Source organism: Sorghum bicolor, chromosome 10 (genome assembly GCF_000003195.3).
Source record: "Sorghum bicolor cultivar BTx623 chromosome 10, Sorghum_bicolor_NCBIv3, whole genome shotgun sequence".
Classification (NCBI taxonomy): domain Eukaryota; kingdom Viridiplantae; phylum Streptophyta; class Magnoliopsida; order Poales; family Poaceae; genus Sorghum; species Sorghum bicolor.
In genome coordinates, this window is record NC_012879.2 from 57,784,271 (window position 1) to 57,797,243 (window position 12,973).

Here is a 12,973-nt window from a genome sequence, read left to right on the forward strand (position 1 = left end):
TCTAAAGTTATTTATTATCTCGAACAATGTGGATTTGAAGTCTAAATAAGACTTGGAGTCTTATTTTTTCTACCTCTTTCTTCAATAAATATGCTGCCACATCAGCAAAATACCATAAATAATATGTAATTAAGTGTCTTCAACTCTGTGATAGAGTCTTGTATTGTGAGTGCCCTTACTAGGCACTGTTTAGTTAAAGGAAAAGTAACTCAGCTTCGTGAACCTATACAACCACTAATTAATACCACAGGATCTAGATCTAATGTTTGAGATTTTTTTTTCACTTAAACCCTCCCATCTGGATACACACGGGTTAGATTTAAATCCATAGGTGAAGGGGTTTAAGTGAAAAAAAAACCTCAGACGTTGGATCTAGATCATGTGGCCTTAATTGGTGATTGCATAGGTTGCACACGAAGCTGGGTTGCATATGATACGTTGTCTAGTTACTTTTTTTTTTGCAAAATGACTACTATATCACTTTAATTTGTATTTGATGATTATTGTCTAATTATGGACTAATTAAGCTTAAAAGATTCATCTCGCAAATTACGGGTAGTGTACAATTAGTTATTTTTTATCTATATTTAATGCTCCATGCATATGCCATAAGATTCGATGTGATGAGAAATCTTGAGAAGATTTGCAAAATTTTTGGGAACTAAACAGCCTAGGAAATAAAATTTGGTTACTCTAAAAAAGGAAATAAAATTGTCATATTTTTGTTCAAATAAATGTTACTAGGAAATAAAATAAGCTGACAGAAAACATAAGTCATTTAAATGATTTTTAGTACTTTATCCCAAATTATGAATTGTCCAGAAAGATAACTAGAAAGTACTCCCTTTGTTCCAAATTATAAGTTGCCTTAATTTTTTTTGGTTCATCCATTTTTATATGTATCTAGACATATTATCATATCTAGATGTATATCAAAAATAGATGTACCAATAAAGTCAAAACGACTTATAATTTAGAATGAAGGAAGTAAGAAATAGTAACACATATACCCATGCCATTTAATATACAGTTGCACCGAAAAACTAACTCTAGAGAGAAAACTACATACTCTCTCCATAACTATAAAAAAGTTATTTTGGATAAGGTTTGGGTTAAATATTGGAAATATAAATCACGAATAACTTTTAGGTTGTTGAGTTTGGAAATGTGAAAACTATATAAATTTGTCTTGAAAAATACTTTCATAAAAGTATGCATATACCACTTTTTGATATTTTTTTTTAAAAAAACAATGAGTCAAAGTTAGGCTTTGGAGACCATTTCGCTGTCTTAAACAACTTTTTTTTATAGGTGTGGAGGGAGTATGGGATGAATGATGTTTTGTGACATGTGGACACTTTATTTTCTGTGATGTAAACTCATGACTTATTTGCTATGAGATGAACTCATTTAATTATGGATTCATGAGATAACTCATTTAGGTTCAATTTATGGATTTGTGAGATAACACATTTAGGTTTAATTTATGGATTTGTGAGATGAACTCATTTGGGCTTAATTTATGGGTTTGTGAGATAAATCATTTAGGTTCAATTTATGGATTCGTGAGATAACCAATTTATGGATTTGTGAGATGAACACAAGGACTTAATTTATGGGTTTGTGAGATGAACTCAATTACTCTCAAATTATGATTTTGTAATATTTATAACTCTATCACATATGTTTTTTTTGTTTAAATTATGGTCAAATACGACCCATGTACTGATGTACAATGGTGGCGGCCATCCAACCACACGCAGTGACGCAGCCGGCCGCCCCGCCAGCCAGGCAGCCACCCAAGCAACCAGGCATGCAGGTGCTCAGCAGTCAGTACGGTCAAATTTGCGTAAGGATAATTTTGTCTTTCCGGGAAAAAAAGGTAAAAGAGTTAAAGTGGCAGGGAAACAAGAAAATCATATTTTGCAAAGCCCATAATTTCAGCCAGCAAAAATCCAATTTTCTCAAAAATAGATGGGCCATTCAGAGCCAAAGCTGAATGCGGACTGAATTTTGAATTTTTGGCCCATGCAGCTTTTACTTTCTAATTAAGAAAGCGTACTTCTTTTATTTCAAGTATAATAATAAAAGAGAAAAATCTTCCAATAATCAAGAAGCCTGGAGCCTTGCTATTCAGTACACAGTAGCTGGTCTGAAAAAGAATTTTTCAAAACAAGATGGAGTTCCACACCCAGATGGACAAAACTTCGGAATCATACTTGAAACGATCATGCAAAATATAAGGCCTTGTTTAGTTCACCCAAAAAACCAAAAACTTTTGAAGATTCCTCGTCATATTGAATCTTGTGGCGCATACATGAAGCATTAAATATAGTCAAAAATAAAAACGAATTACATAGTTTGCTTGTAAATCGAGAGATGAATCTTTTGAGTCTAGTTAGTTCATATTTAGACAATATTTACCCCAAACAAAGAAAAGTGCTACAGTGGCCGAAAACTTTTCATTTCGGCAACTAAACAAGGCCTAAAACTCATTCATGAAGAGAGTCCGCAGCAACAGTTTTGTATTAAGAGGCTGCATAAAATTAATCAGATGATGAAAAGTAATGTTATGAATTCCTCAATGATTTTCAGAGGAATATTACAACGATGAATTTAATTGGCTAAGTAACACCAACTGGAAATGATGGTGTCAATGATAGTATGCATAAACTTGTGAAGTTTGATTCAAGAAATTCACCACTCGGCCATGCAGAAACAAAAGTTCTAACAGATAATAGTGAAATATTATCGTATCAACTTATGCAAAAAAAAAAAGTTGTTCACTTAACAATATCAAAACTCAAAAGTGATCTTCAGGACTGACCAGTTTTCATTTTATTTTTCAACGATGTATGGAGCACTGAATCTTAGTCCTCCACGGGTGACTAAATTGTCTGTCCCTGAGTTATCTTAAGCGTTGGAGTATCAATCAAACATAATAGATATTCTAATATAATCGACTAATTGAGCCTAGCTGCATCTGTATTCTGTTTACTACTACTATATATCTGAAATTTTCTTATAATTATATATGTGCATTGTTCTTACCTAAGTGCACCTTTGCTGAATGGAACATTACAGATCCACATAAAAAAAATGATATCAGCATTCATTTAACATATTGATAAAGTTTTATTAAATACGTACAATAGCCAATAGGCCATTGAACTTTGCATGCAGTGCCAGCTCCACTTGAGCAGAAAATGACTGTAACTTAAACTGATGCTCATGTAGACAAGCAAAGCACGCACAAGCTCGAGATCTGGTTCTTTTATGGTACCTACTCTATGTACTAGTTGAAGCATTAGGACATCAGCCATGCCCAACTCCCGAACATATAGGTCTGTTCCCAGTAGCAGCAACACAATGAAGATGACTTCATCATGAGTAGAAACTAGAAACATTAGATCAAGCAACCACCATATTGGCAGCGAAAACATGAGAACAACAAAAAAACAAGAGTATGAGATTAAAAAAAACAAGAGCATGACACAGCTCTAGATGCACAAGATTACCCCTATGATATCATCCCATGGTATCACTGCCCTTTATGGGTAGGCAACTAGAAAGCAAGCAAAGTACCAAACTCATAAGAGCCAGGGGGTGCTTTAAAAATCGACATATGTTGTACCACATGAATGTAGAACAAATGCAGGACTAAATATAAAGACCTGAGATAGGAAAGTTCCTTTCCTGACTGAAACCCTGAGCTCTATGCACTAAAAAACAAACAACAGCATCAGATTCTCTGTCCACTTTCATGATCACAAAGCACAAAGCTCGATTATAACTTATAAAGTATGATCGGAGCAATAATTATAATGTTCAGAACTGTTATGATAATTATTGAAAACGTTGACAAGAAAACAAGAAGACAAAAAGGTAAATAGTGCAGACTAGCTACCCCCTGAACCCCAAACACACCAAAAAAATAATGCTACTTAAAGCAGACAAGAAGCTCCAAAGAGTGGTTTTATTATCCAATCTCCTATGCGCTAAACCATATTTCAAGTACATATCCCTTTTTCCCTTCGGTCCATAGCAAAAGGAGATAGAGAACCATTACTCAATTAGCAACCATGAAAAAATGTTAACAGAATTTTGAAAGCAAGTTTGCTTCTCTAGTTCGCATTCCATGGCAATTGCAACAGATAATCAAATCCATCACTATCAGCATTGCACTCTCTGTTATCAATCAGGCTACTTCCTGAAAGTTACCATATCAACGAATATGTTGGCAACAAGACTACAAGTCATGTAAGTAAGCACAGACCTCTTCACTTTGATTCAATCTGATACCTCAAGGTAAATATCAACGAGGCAGATAAATGGCAATATATAGCATTAACATTATTTCTAGTCCACATTTGAGTTGTGGTAGATAATATGAAGCGGCAGAGCTCTGATTCATCATCATAAGGACAATATGTCAAATACATCATCCAAGTGGTGCCAGGATAGCAAAGCATGAGCACACTGGAACATCATGCATTTTAAATATTTTGCTAGTAGTAATATTCAAGAAACAAATTAAGGAGACAACATTGGTTCTTCATATCTTATCGTTTTATCAATAAGAACTACAACCAAAGGATAATGCCTAGATAAGCTGATATTACTATCCATAGGGCTCTGACTCGACTGGTAACTAAACTATACCTTGATAAAGGCATCATGATATGGTTGAGTCGCTGCATTGTCGGACTTGGTAAACATTATCTTTCCATTGACCAAAGCTTCTTTGAGAGGTGAAAGGTCTGCTTCTGGTGTATCAGGCAGATCCACTGGGGTGACATTGTGAGAAACTATTAACAGTTTGTGCAGAGACTTAGCTTTCCTCAACAGAAAACTCACTAGCTGCACCTCGGCAGGGTTCCAGTTGAAGTTCATGACCTTTACCATGACAAGGTTGTCCAAGCCAACTTCCGGTGGTTCTTCCCACACCTGATCAATAGAACCTTCCATGGGCGCATATCTATAGTTCGGGAACTACAATGAAAAACCATAGTAAAAAAGACAGGACGACTATGAAACATAGAAATTACAAAGGCATTGATTGCATTAACCTGCACAAAGAGCCTCTCCAGATTAGGACACTGGAAGGTCTTGAGGAACAGATACAGGTTGGATAGGTTGACAGCTTTCATTTCTAACATGCGTAGGTGTAGCTCTTTCAAACTGTGTAAGTTGAAATTGGTCAACTGGGCACTGGCTCCATCGGCTGGCAAGACAGATGCACCCTAAAATAAAAGGCATGGTTAGGCACTGGCTCCATCGGCTGTCAAGACATAAGATTTTTTTTTGTTTCATATTTACGGAAATCAAGCAACTAAAAATTACTCCTAAGTGACAAGAAGACCAGAGATAATAAACAAGATTGAATACCAAGAAAGTACCGTGAGGGCTTTGTAACAGATGGTGAGAACACCGAGGCTGGATAAATCCTCCGGGAGAGATTTCCTCAACTTATCGATATTCCACTCTTTCATCGGTACTGGATCATATGAGTATAGCTGAATATAAAGATCAGAAAGCACGGCATCGCGTGGAATGGAGAAGGGCAAGTTGGAGGGGCAGCCATAGTAGCGGAAGGAACGCAGGGTAGGCACACGCACGAAGTCCAGACTGGTGATCCTATCACAGCGCGCGATGGTAAGACTCCTCAGGTTCGGCGGCAGCCTGTTGAACACCCAACCGTAACCGTTGCAGCGGCAGAGCCGCAGATCGAGAGTGAGGAGGTTGGGGCACAGCGCCATCATTTTTGTGAAAGCCTCCGAGCGAAAGGAGACCGATACGAGCCGGATGACCTCCAGAGCTTGGAAGGGCTGCTGGGCGCCCTTGTAGAACATGGAGACGGGGATGTCGCGGAGCGAGAGGCGCGCGAGCGCCGGGCTCGACAGTGGCAGGTGGAATTTTAGCTTGGCCGCGGCCGTGGTGCTGCGCGACTGCGTCTCCACGTGGAGGTCCTCGACGCCGCACTCGGTAGCGTAGTCGAGAAAGCGCTGGAACTCCGAGGACTTGAGGTACGAGGTGTCGACGATCAGGGAGAAGCGCTCGAGGCGGCGGCGCGGGCGCGGCTCGCGCGCCAGGGCGTCCAGCTCTCTCCGCGGGTCGTCGCGGGAGCAGAGGTGCACCTTGAGGGAGGCGCGGTGCGCCCACCGGCGCTTCCACAGGTCGCGCCACCCGCGAGCGAGCGCCCCCGTGCGGATGGCGTCCTTGAGGGGGAGGTCCGTCAGGACGTGCAGCCGCAGCTCTTCAGGGAGCGCCGAGATGCGGTCTGCCCGGATCGCATCCGATTCCACCGCCTCACATCGGTCATCCAGCTCAACCAGCCTTTGCTTCTTCGCTCCGCTGCCGCTGCCGCTGCAGCCGCCACCGCCGCCGGAGTCGATCGCCATTTCCTGCTCGTCCCCAATTTGGGAAGACCCTTCTTCTCCCTCACCCACCCAGAAACCGATGCGCCGCCGCTGGGTGTTGTGAACCTGCGAGCCTGCGGGTTATAGAAAAGGAGTGGGCCGAAACATGGACGCTCAAGGGGGGACGAGGCGTGCTGCCAGAGTTTTGGGCTCTTGGCCCACGCGTAAGCCTTGTATTTGTACGGGCAAATTCTTATTTTATTCTCCCTATTAAGAAAACTATATATATACTTTTGTTTCCCATAATAAGAGGAAAAAAATTGAGGTAACCAGGCAGGCTGCAGCTTTACTAGTCAGAACCCATCGGAAAAATTCTTTGCAAAAACAAGATGTAGCTCTACACCCAGATGGGGGAAACTTTGGAATCATACTTGAAATGATTGGGCATTATACACAAAAAGCTCATCGTTGTGTTCATACACAACAGTTTTGAATTTTGACCATTAGGCTGCCTCCGATGATGGAAAGAACTGGGTGAAATCCCCAGTAGCAGTGATTTCTCAGAGGAAGATTACATACATCAATGAATTCAAAACGACTAAGTAACATAAAATGGAAATGGTGATATCCATTATAGTATGGATAAACTTCTGAACTCTGATTCAAGAAATCATTCTGTAATGCAGAAACAAAGTACCAGCAACCAACAGATCGACAAGTTGATGTGATGTGGATTCCTTAACACTACGAGCAAGTTTAATAATACAGTCCACTTGCTGGCTATAAGGTTTCTTGCAGCCTTCTTCCAGCCCACTCATACAATAGTTAGCTATTCACTATTAATATATGGTCCACTTATCTCTCTCATAAAGTTTTTTGGTTCCTGTGCCTAAGCTGGCTGTAAGCTTACAGTCTGCTTCTCCTCTCTCTTCTCTCCTCCACCTCAGTATTTAGCCTATAATACTTGCTCTAAGTGCTATGGCTTCTGAACATTGGAGAATGGAGATGCCATAGCACTTAGCCTTGATAGATCATAAGAAAACAAGAAGACAGATAAGTAAACATTGAAGAAGAGGAAATACGGCTGAGAAGCCAACCCCTCCCCACACCCACAAAAGAACATACAGGGCTACTCATAGAGTGGGCTACTCATAGAGTAGACACAAGCTCCAAATAGTGGTCCTACAGCTACAGGGCTACTCATAGAGTAGACACAAGCTCCAAATAGTGGTTTTAGAATAACAATTCAGTTTCTCATCCACTGGACCTTATTTGAGGCAGAAATCACATACTTTGCTTTGGTCCATAGCAAAGGGAGATAGACAACCGTTTAAATTTATTAAGAGAAAATTTGTTATTAAATACTTCTCTAGTTCACATTCCATGAGACCATGACATCACAACAGATAATTATATCAAAAAAAAAATATGTCAGGCACAAGACTACAAGTCATATATATAAGTGCAGACCTCGCCACTTCAATGCAATCATACCTCAAGGTAAGAAATCAACAAGGAACATAACCAACAACATAGAGCATTATCACTACTATTTCTCATCCATAATTTAGTTCATCTTCGTTTTATAGATGATACGGACCTGCTTCAATTCATGGGGATAATATGTCAATTACATGAAGTGGTACTGGGACATCAAAGCACGCACATACTGGAATACCATACATTTTAAATATTTTGCTAGTAGTAATATTCATGAGTCATGACACTAGGGAGACAACATTGGTTTCTTCATATTTTATCAGTATATAAGAGCTACAAACAAAAGGATAATTCCCATGATTGTCTAGTATTACTATCCATAGGGCTCCAACCAGACTCGTCACTGACAACTAGAACTTGGCACTTCAAAATGATATGGTTGAGTTGCAGCATCGTCAGACTCACTCAAAATTATCTTGCCATTGGTTAAAGCTTCTTTGAAAAGCACAAGGTCTGCTTCTTGTACACCGGGCAAATCCAATGGAGCGATATTGGGAGAAACTATTAATAGTTTACGCAGGGAGCTAGCTTTCCTCAATAGAAAACTCACTAGCTCAACCTCAGTGCGGTGCCAATTGAAGTTCATGACCTTCACAATCACAAGGTTGTCTAAGCCATTCTCTGGTGGTTCTTCCCTCACCTCATCAGTTGAACATTCCATGGGTCCATAACTAGATTTCGGGAGCTACAAAGATGAGCTATAGTCATTCAGAAGCATTACAATTTGATAAGAACTCAGATATAGATGAAATGAAAAGATCGAATGATGTCATGAAGCAAAGAAATTTAGTAAGGCGCTCAAGGTGTTAACCTGCACAAAGAGCCTCTCCAGATTAGGACATTGGCAGGTCTTGAGGAACACATAAAGGTCAGCTAGGTTGACAGCGTCCATTTTTAACATGAGTAACTGTAGCTCTCTCAAACTGTTTAAGTTGAGATTGGGCAAATGAGCACTTTTTCCATCATCTGTCAAGAAAGATGCAACCTGAAATAAACGGAATTGTTCGGTTCGGTAAAGAAAACTATCTGTTCTCTCTCTCTCTCTCTCTCTCTTGAAAAATCAAGCAACCTATAAGTTAGGTGATAAGAAGACAATATAAAATAAAATTCAATAAGGAGAAAATACCGGGAGAACATTGGAACAGATGGTGAGAACGTTGAGGCCAGATAAATCCTTCGGGAGAGAACTATTCAACCTTTTGGCATCGTACTTTATTGATACTGAATCAGCAAACAGAATATAAAGATCAGCAAGAACGGCGTCGCCTGGAAGGTTGAAGGGGGCCTCGACGAAGTGTCCACTGTAGTGGAAGGATCGAAGGTTGGGCAGAGGCACCATGTTCAGAAGGGTGAATCCATCACACTCCGTGACGCTAACACTCCTCAGGTTCTGAGGCATGACCAAGCATCTGTCGTAGTTCCAAAAGCAGTCGTCACAGTCACAGTCGCGCAGGTCGAGTGTGAGGAGGCTGGGGCACAGCTCCATCATTTTTCTGAACGCCGCCTGGGTAATGTTAACTGAGTGGAGCCGGATGACCTGGAGAGCCTGGAACGACCGGGCGCCCTTGTAGTACATACTGGAGACGCTGATGCGGCGGAGCGAGAGGCACGCGAGGGACGGGCTCGACAGCGGCAGGTGGAAGCTGAGCTTGTCCGCGGCCGTGATCTTGCGCGTCTCCACGTGGAGGTCCTCGACGCCGCACTCCGAGGCGTAGTCGAGGAAGCGCCGGAGCTCCGAGGACTTGAGTTTGCAGATGTCGACGATGAGGGAGAAGCGGTCGAGCCGTCGGCGCGGGCGCGGTTCGTGCTCCAACGCGTCCAGCTCCCTCCGCGGGTCGTCGCGGGAGCGGAGGTGCACCTCGAGGGAGGCGCGGTGCGCCCACCGGCCCTTCCACAGGTCGCGCCACCCGTGCGCGAGCGCCCCCGTGCGGATGGCGTCCTTGAGCGGGAGGTGCGTCAGGATGCGCTGCCGCAGCTCGTCCGGTAGCGCAGAGATGCGGTCCATCGGGACCGCGTCCGAGCCCACCATTTCGCATCGATCCCCTTGCTCATCCACCCTTTGCCGCTTCGCTCCGCCGCCGCCGGAGTCGATGGCCATTTCCTGCCCGTTCTCCAATTTGGGGAGGAAAACCCAGCCCTTCCTCTCTCCCCCCGCGCAGAAGCCAGACAGAAGAAGAGGCGCTGCGCTGGTAAAAGGAGAAGGAGCTGGGCCCACTCGAGGCCGAAACATGGACGTTCAAAGGCTCAAGCAGACCAGGCGTGCTGCCTTAGGTTTGGGCTTTTGGCCCATGTGTAAACCTTGTACAGAAAAAAAGTTTTTTTATTTATATTCTCCCTTTAAGAAATCTAATCTACTTCTTTTGTTTCGAAGAGAGAAAATGCTTAATCAGGAAGTTTGAAGCATTTTCTAGCCGGTAGCCCATCTGAAAAATACTTGAGAAAACAAGGTGGAGTTGTGCACGTAGATGGACAAGCTTTTATTTGAAATGAAATGATCGGGCATAAAGCTCACACTTGAAAAGAGTTCACAGCAACAGCTTTTTCATCGTGAGGCAGCATAAAATTAATCAGATGATAGGAAAGATATATATGAAGTCCCAAATAGCAATGATTTTTGAAAGGGAAGTAGCAGCAATGAATACTATGATAATATGGATAAACTTCTCAACTCTGATTCATGAAATTCAACACAGGTGTACGAGATAAACAAGTCAGATGCAGATTTTCCATTCTTGCATAAGGAGTAGGTACAATGGTCTCTGAACATTTCAGATCCACTTATAGGATGGGAAAAAATTGCTAAACTGCATTTTTTTTTTCTGTTCTGTTGGTGAAAGGACAAAGCAGATAAGATGTTGTTTTGCCCTTACTTTACTTGGTAATATAGGTACCTTGTCTGAACGTAACTTCATATGACATCGCCACTGATGATCTTTATCCTTTTCTTGTAAACTATAGCAGTAATATTGGAGATACTAGTGAAATATTATAACTTCAACTTATGCAAATAGAAGGGATTCATGTAACAGTATAGAAGTTTTATTTTATCTTTGACAAATGTATGAAGTACTGAATTTTAGCCATGCATTTGTGGACAAAATTGTATGTCTCTGAGTTATCTGAATTATGATTCTTGCATTACCAGGTGGTGATATGGCGTCAAATAGAAGATGCGACTGCATTCTTTTTTCTGTTAAGCTGAAAACAGCATATGACTTAGTTGCACTACATGAATGCAAACATAGTTTGATACAATCACTTGGTAAGACCAATAAAATGTGACAAGCTGCCATGATGCATCCATGTGTAAAATTAATGACAATGCAGCGTTTTATTGAATAAAAAATGGAAAACTTTTTCCAACTGCAAATTGCAGGTTTCCAAGGTGTTACCAAGTGACTACAAAGTATACTGATTACCGAGAATAATAATTAGGATGTACTCATAATCAGTATAGTGCAATCCTATTTTGTCATTCAGCAAGGACCAACCCTGATGATAATGAAAGAAAAAGAAACCATGTGAAGTTTAGATCTAAGAAATAGGGCTAACCGGATAAGTAAACAGGGTCCCCAAGTACTGTGCACAACAGATACAGACCAAAAGGGTGGTTCTCAGAATCGTGACCCATCCAATTAATGGATATCCTCTATGCTATGGTTCTTTTGAAGTAGAAACCACTTTTTTTATATTTCTGTAACAACAGAAAATGGAGATGTATAACCACTAAGATCTGTAAACCATAAAACTTTTGCTGACAACATTGAAATCTTGTTGCTGAGTTACTTCTGTAGTTTACAGTTTTCACTCTAGGTATATCAGGACGGCCACAGCAAATACGTTAGTGCATTGTTATCAGCACTGCACTTCATCTAAGATATATCAATCATATAGCTCAAACTTTTCACCAGGCTACTTCTGGAACCTTATCTTATAGAAAACATATGTTGGCAACAAACACAGAATCACTCAAGATAGCCTTAATAAAAAAAAATACTCAAGATAATGAATTGTGTACCTCCCCAATGTCTAGGCTGAAGTGACACAATCTCATATCTGACTAGTAAATCAAAAAGAAAGGTAACTGGCATCATATATTCATAGCACATAATCACAGTTCCAGATATAAGAATTCTGTCTTCACATTGAAATGTGAAATAGTAATGGTAACACAACAAGAACGTAAGCACAAGCAGGAATCCATTCATTAAACTTAAGAAAAGAAGTTACAGAGATAGTACCAGTTTCTTCATACATTTGCTACAATATTATGATCAACAACAAATTAAACATCCGACACACCTATCTAGCATCCACAACCACCCCTGACTGATGCCACCATGTCATTCAGTCTACCCACCACCACCGTTGTCCATTCAATAGTCATCCCATCCCTGGCCCTATTCCCCAAACTCTACCCTCAACCCCAAACACGAACTGGAGGCCATCATCAGAGGTGCTCGCCAAAGAAGAACAACAAATAGCTACAGTTGAAGCTATCATAGTCTCGTTTGATAAGATTTTGCATCATCCTTGTTTCCGTTTTAGGGTTTCCTTGGTTCCTACATTGATGTGGTTTTCAAAATTGGGGGCTCCCAATTTAGTCTTAATCAAGAAGCCTCTCTAAATAACTTTTAGGGTTTAGGTTTCCAAAATCCATGGTCAATCCGTGGTCAATCCTTAAAGAAAATCTCATACTACTTAACAAGGAGGGAAAGATTTTTTTTTTGTGTGAGACTTCATAAATTAACCACATATGATGGATAGAGATATATGAGGTCTCCTATAGCACTGATTTGTTGTAAAAGGAAAACTACAGCAAGGAATTCGGTGCACTGAGTTACACAAATCATAAATGACCATGACTGTGTGTAAATGTAGATTCTTGCATAACTGCTATGGTATCTGAATATCAGATATCTAGTTAGAGAATGCCAAAGACAGCTTTATATGCCAAAGACAAATCAGACAATGAAAAAATAACACTTGGGAATCTTGAAAAACGACAATGTATCTGTTATTTTGGGGTGGGAGGGGGGGGGGGGGGGTTGTTGCTTCTTCAGTAAACACTTTCCAGTAGAGAAACATAACTATTTCTGATCCACAACTTAAAA

The 12,973-nt window shown here is 40.7% G+C and overlaps 2 protein-coding genes across 5 annotated transcripts; both read right to left on the minus strand.

Moving 5' to 3' along the window:
• Positions 4,331 to 6,511, minus strand: LOC8077734 (FBD-associated F-box protein At5g18780). 2 transcript variants are annotated; one of them, XM_021449414.1, is made up of 3 exons: positions 5,400 to 6,511; positions 5,070 to 5,243; positions 4,331 to 4,978 (listed from the first exon to the last, which is right to left on the minus strand). In XM_021449414.1, exons 1-3 carry the CDS (start codon positions 6,399 to 6,401, stop codon positions 4,952 to 4,954), a joined length of 1,203 nt encoding a protein of 400 aa, XP_021305089.1. In that variant the 5' UTR covers positions 6,402 to 6,511; the 3' UTR covers positions 4,331 to 4,951. The 2 variants fall into 2 exon arrangements, with proteins under 2 accessions (XP_021305089.1, XP_002438885.1); XM_002438840.2 differs by having other exon boundaries at positions 4,331 to 4,992; positions 5,400 to 6,502.
• On the minus strand, positions 7,910 to 12,878 carry LOC8077735 (putative FBD-associated F-box protein At1g61330). 3 transcript variants are annotated; one of them, XM_002438841.2, is made up of 3 exons: positions 8,986 to 10,048; positions 8,671 to 8,844; positions 7,910 to 8,544 (listed from the first exon to the last, which is right to left on the minus strand). In XM_002438841.2, the coding sequence occupies exons 1-3, from the start codon at positions 9,955 to 9,957 to the stop codon at positions 8,200 to 8,202; spliced, it is 1,491 nt and encodes a 496-aa protein (XP_002438886.2). In that variant the 5' UTR covers positions 9,958 to 10,048; the 3' UTR covers positions 7,910 to 8,199. The 3 variants fall into 3 exon arrangements, 2 of the variants coding, with proteins under 2 accessions (XP_002438886.2, XP_021305091.1); XM_021449416.1 differs by having other exon boundaries at positions 8,396 to 8,557; positions 8,986 to 12,878; XR_002448459.1 differs by having other exon boundaries at positions 8,409 to 8,544; positions 8,671 to 8,825; positions 8,986 to 12,878.

Excerpts from the sequence above, each read along its gene's own strand:
- LOC8077735 (XM_002438841.2), bottom strand. The coding sequence starts at position 9,957 with ATGGCCATCGACTCCGGCGGCGGCGGAGCGAAGCGGCAAAGGGTGGAT. Across the intron at positions 8,845-8,985 it reads TCTGTTCCAATGTTCTCCCG|GTTGCATCTTTCTTGACAGA; the intron begins GTATTTTCTCCT and ends CGTTTATTTCAG. Across the intron at positions 8,545-8,670 it reads TGGAGAGGCTCTTTGTGCAG|CTCCCGAAATCTAGTTATGG; the intron begins GTTAACACCTTG and ends TCATCTTTGTAG.
- LOC8077734 (XM_002438840.2), bottom strand. The coding sequence starts at position 6,401 with ATGGCGATCGACTCCGGCGGCGGTGGCGGCTGCAGCGGCAGCGGCAGC. Across the intron at positions 5,244-5,399 it reads TCTGTTACAAAGCCCTCACG|GGTGCATCTGTCTTGCCAGC; the intron begins GTACTTTCTTGG and ends CTTTTATTTTAG. Across the intron at positions 4,993-5,069 it reads TGGAGAGGCTCTTTGTGCAG|TTCCCGAACTATAGATATGC; the intron begins GTTAATGCAATC and ends TTTTCATTGTAG.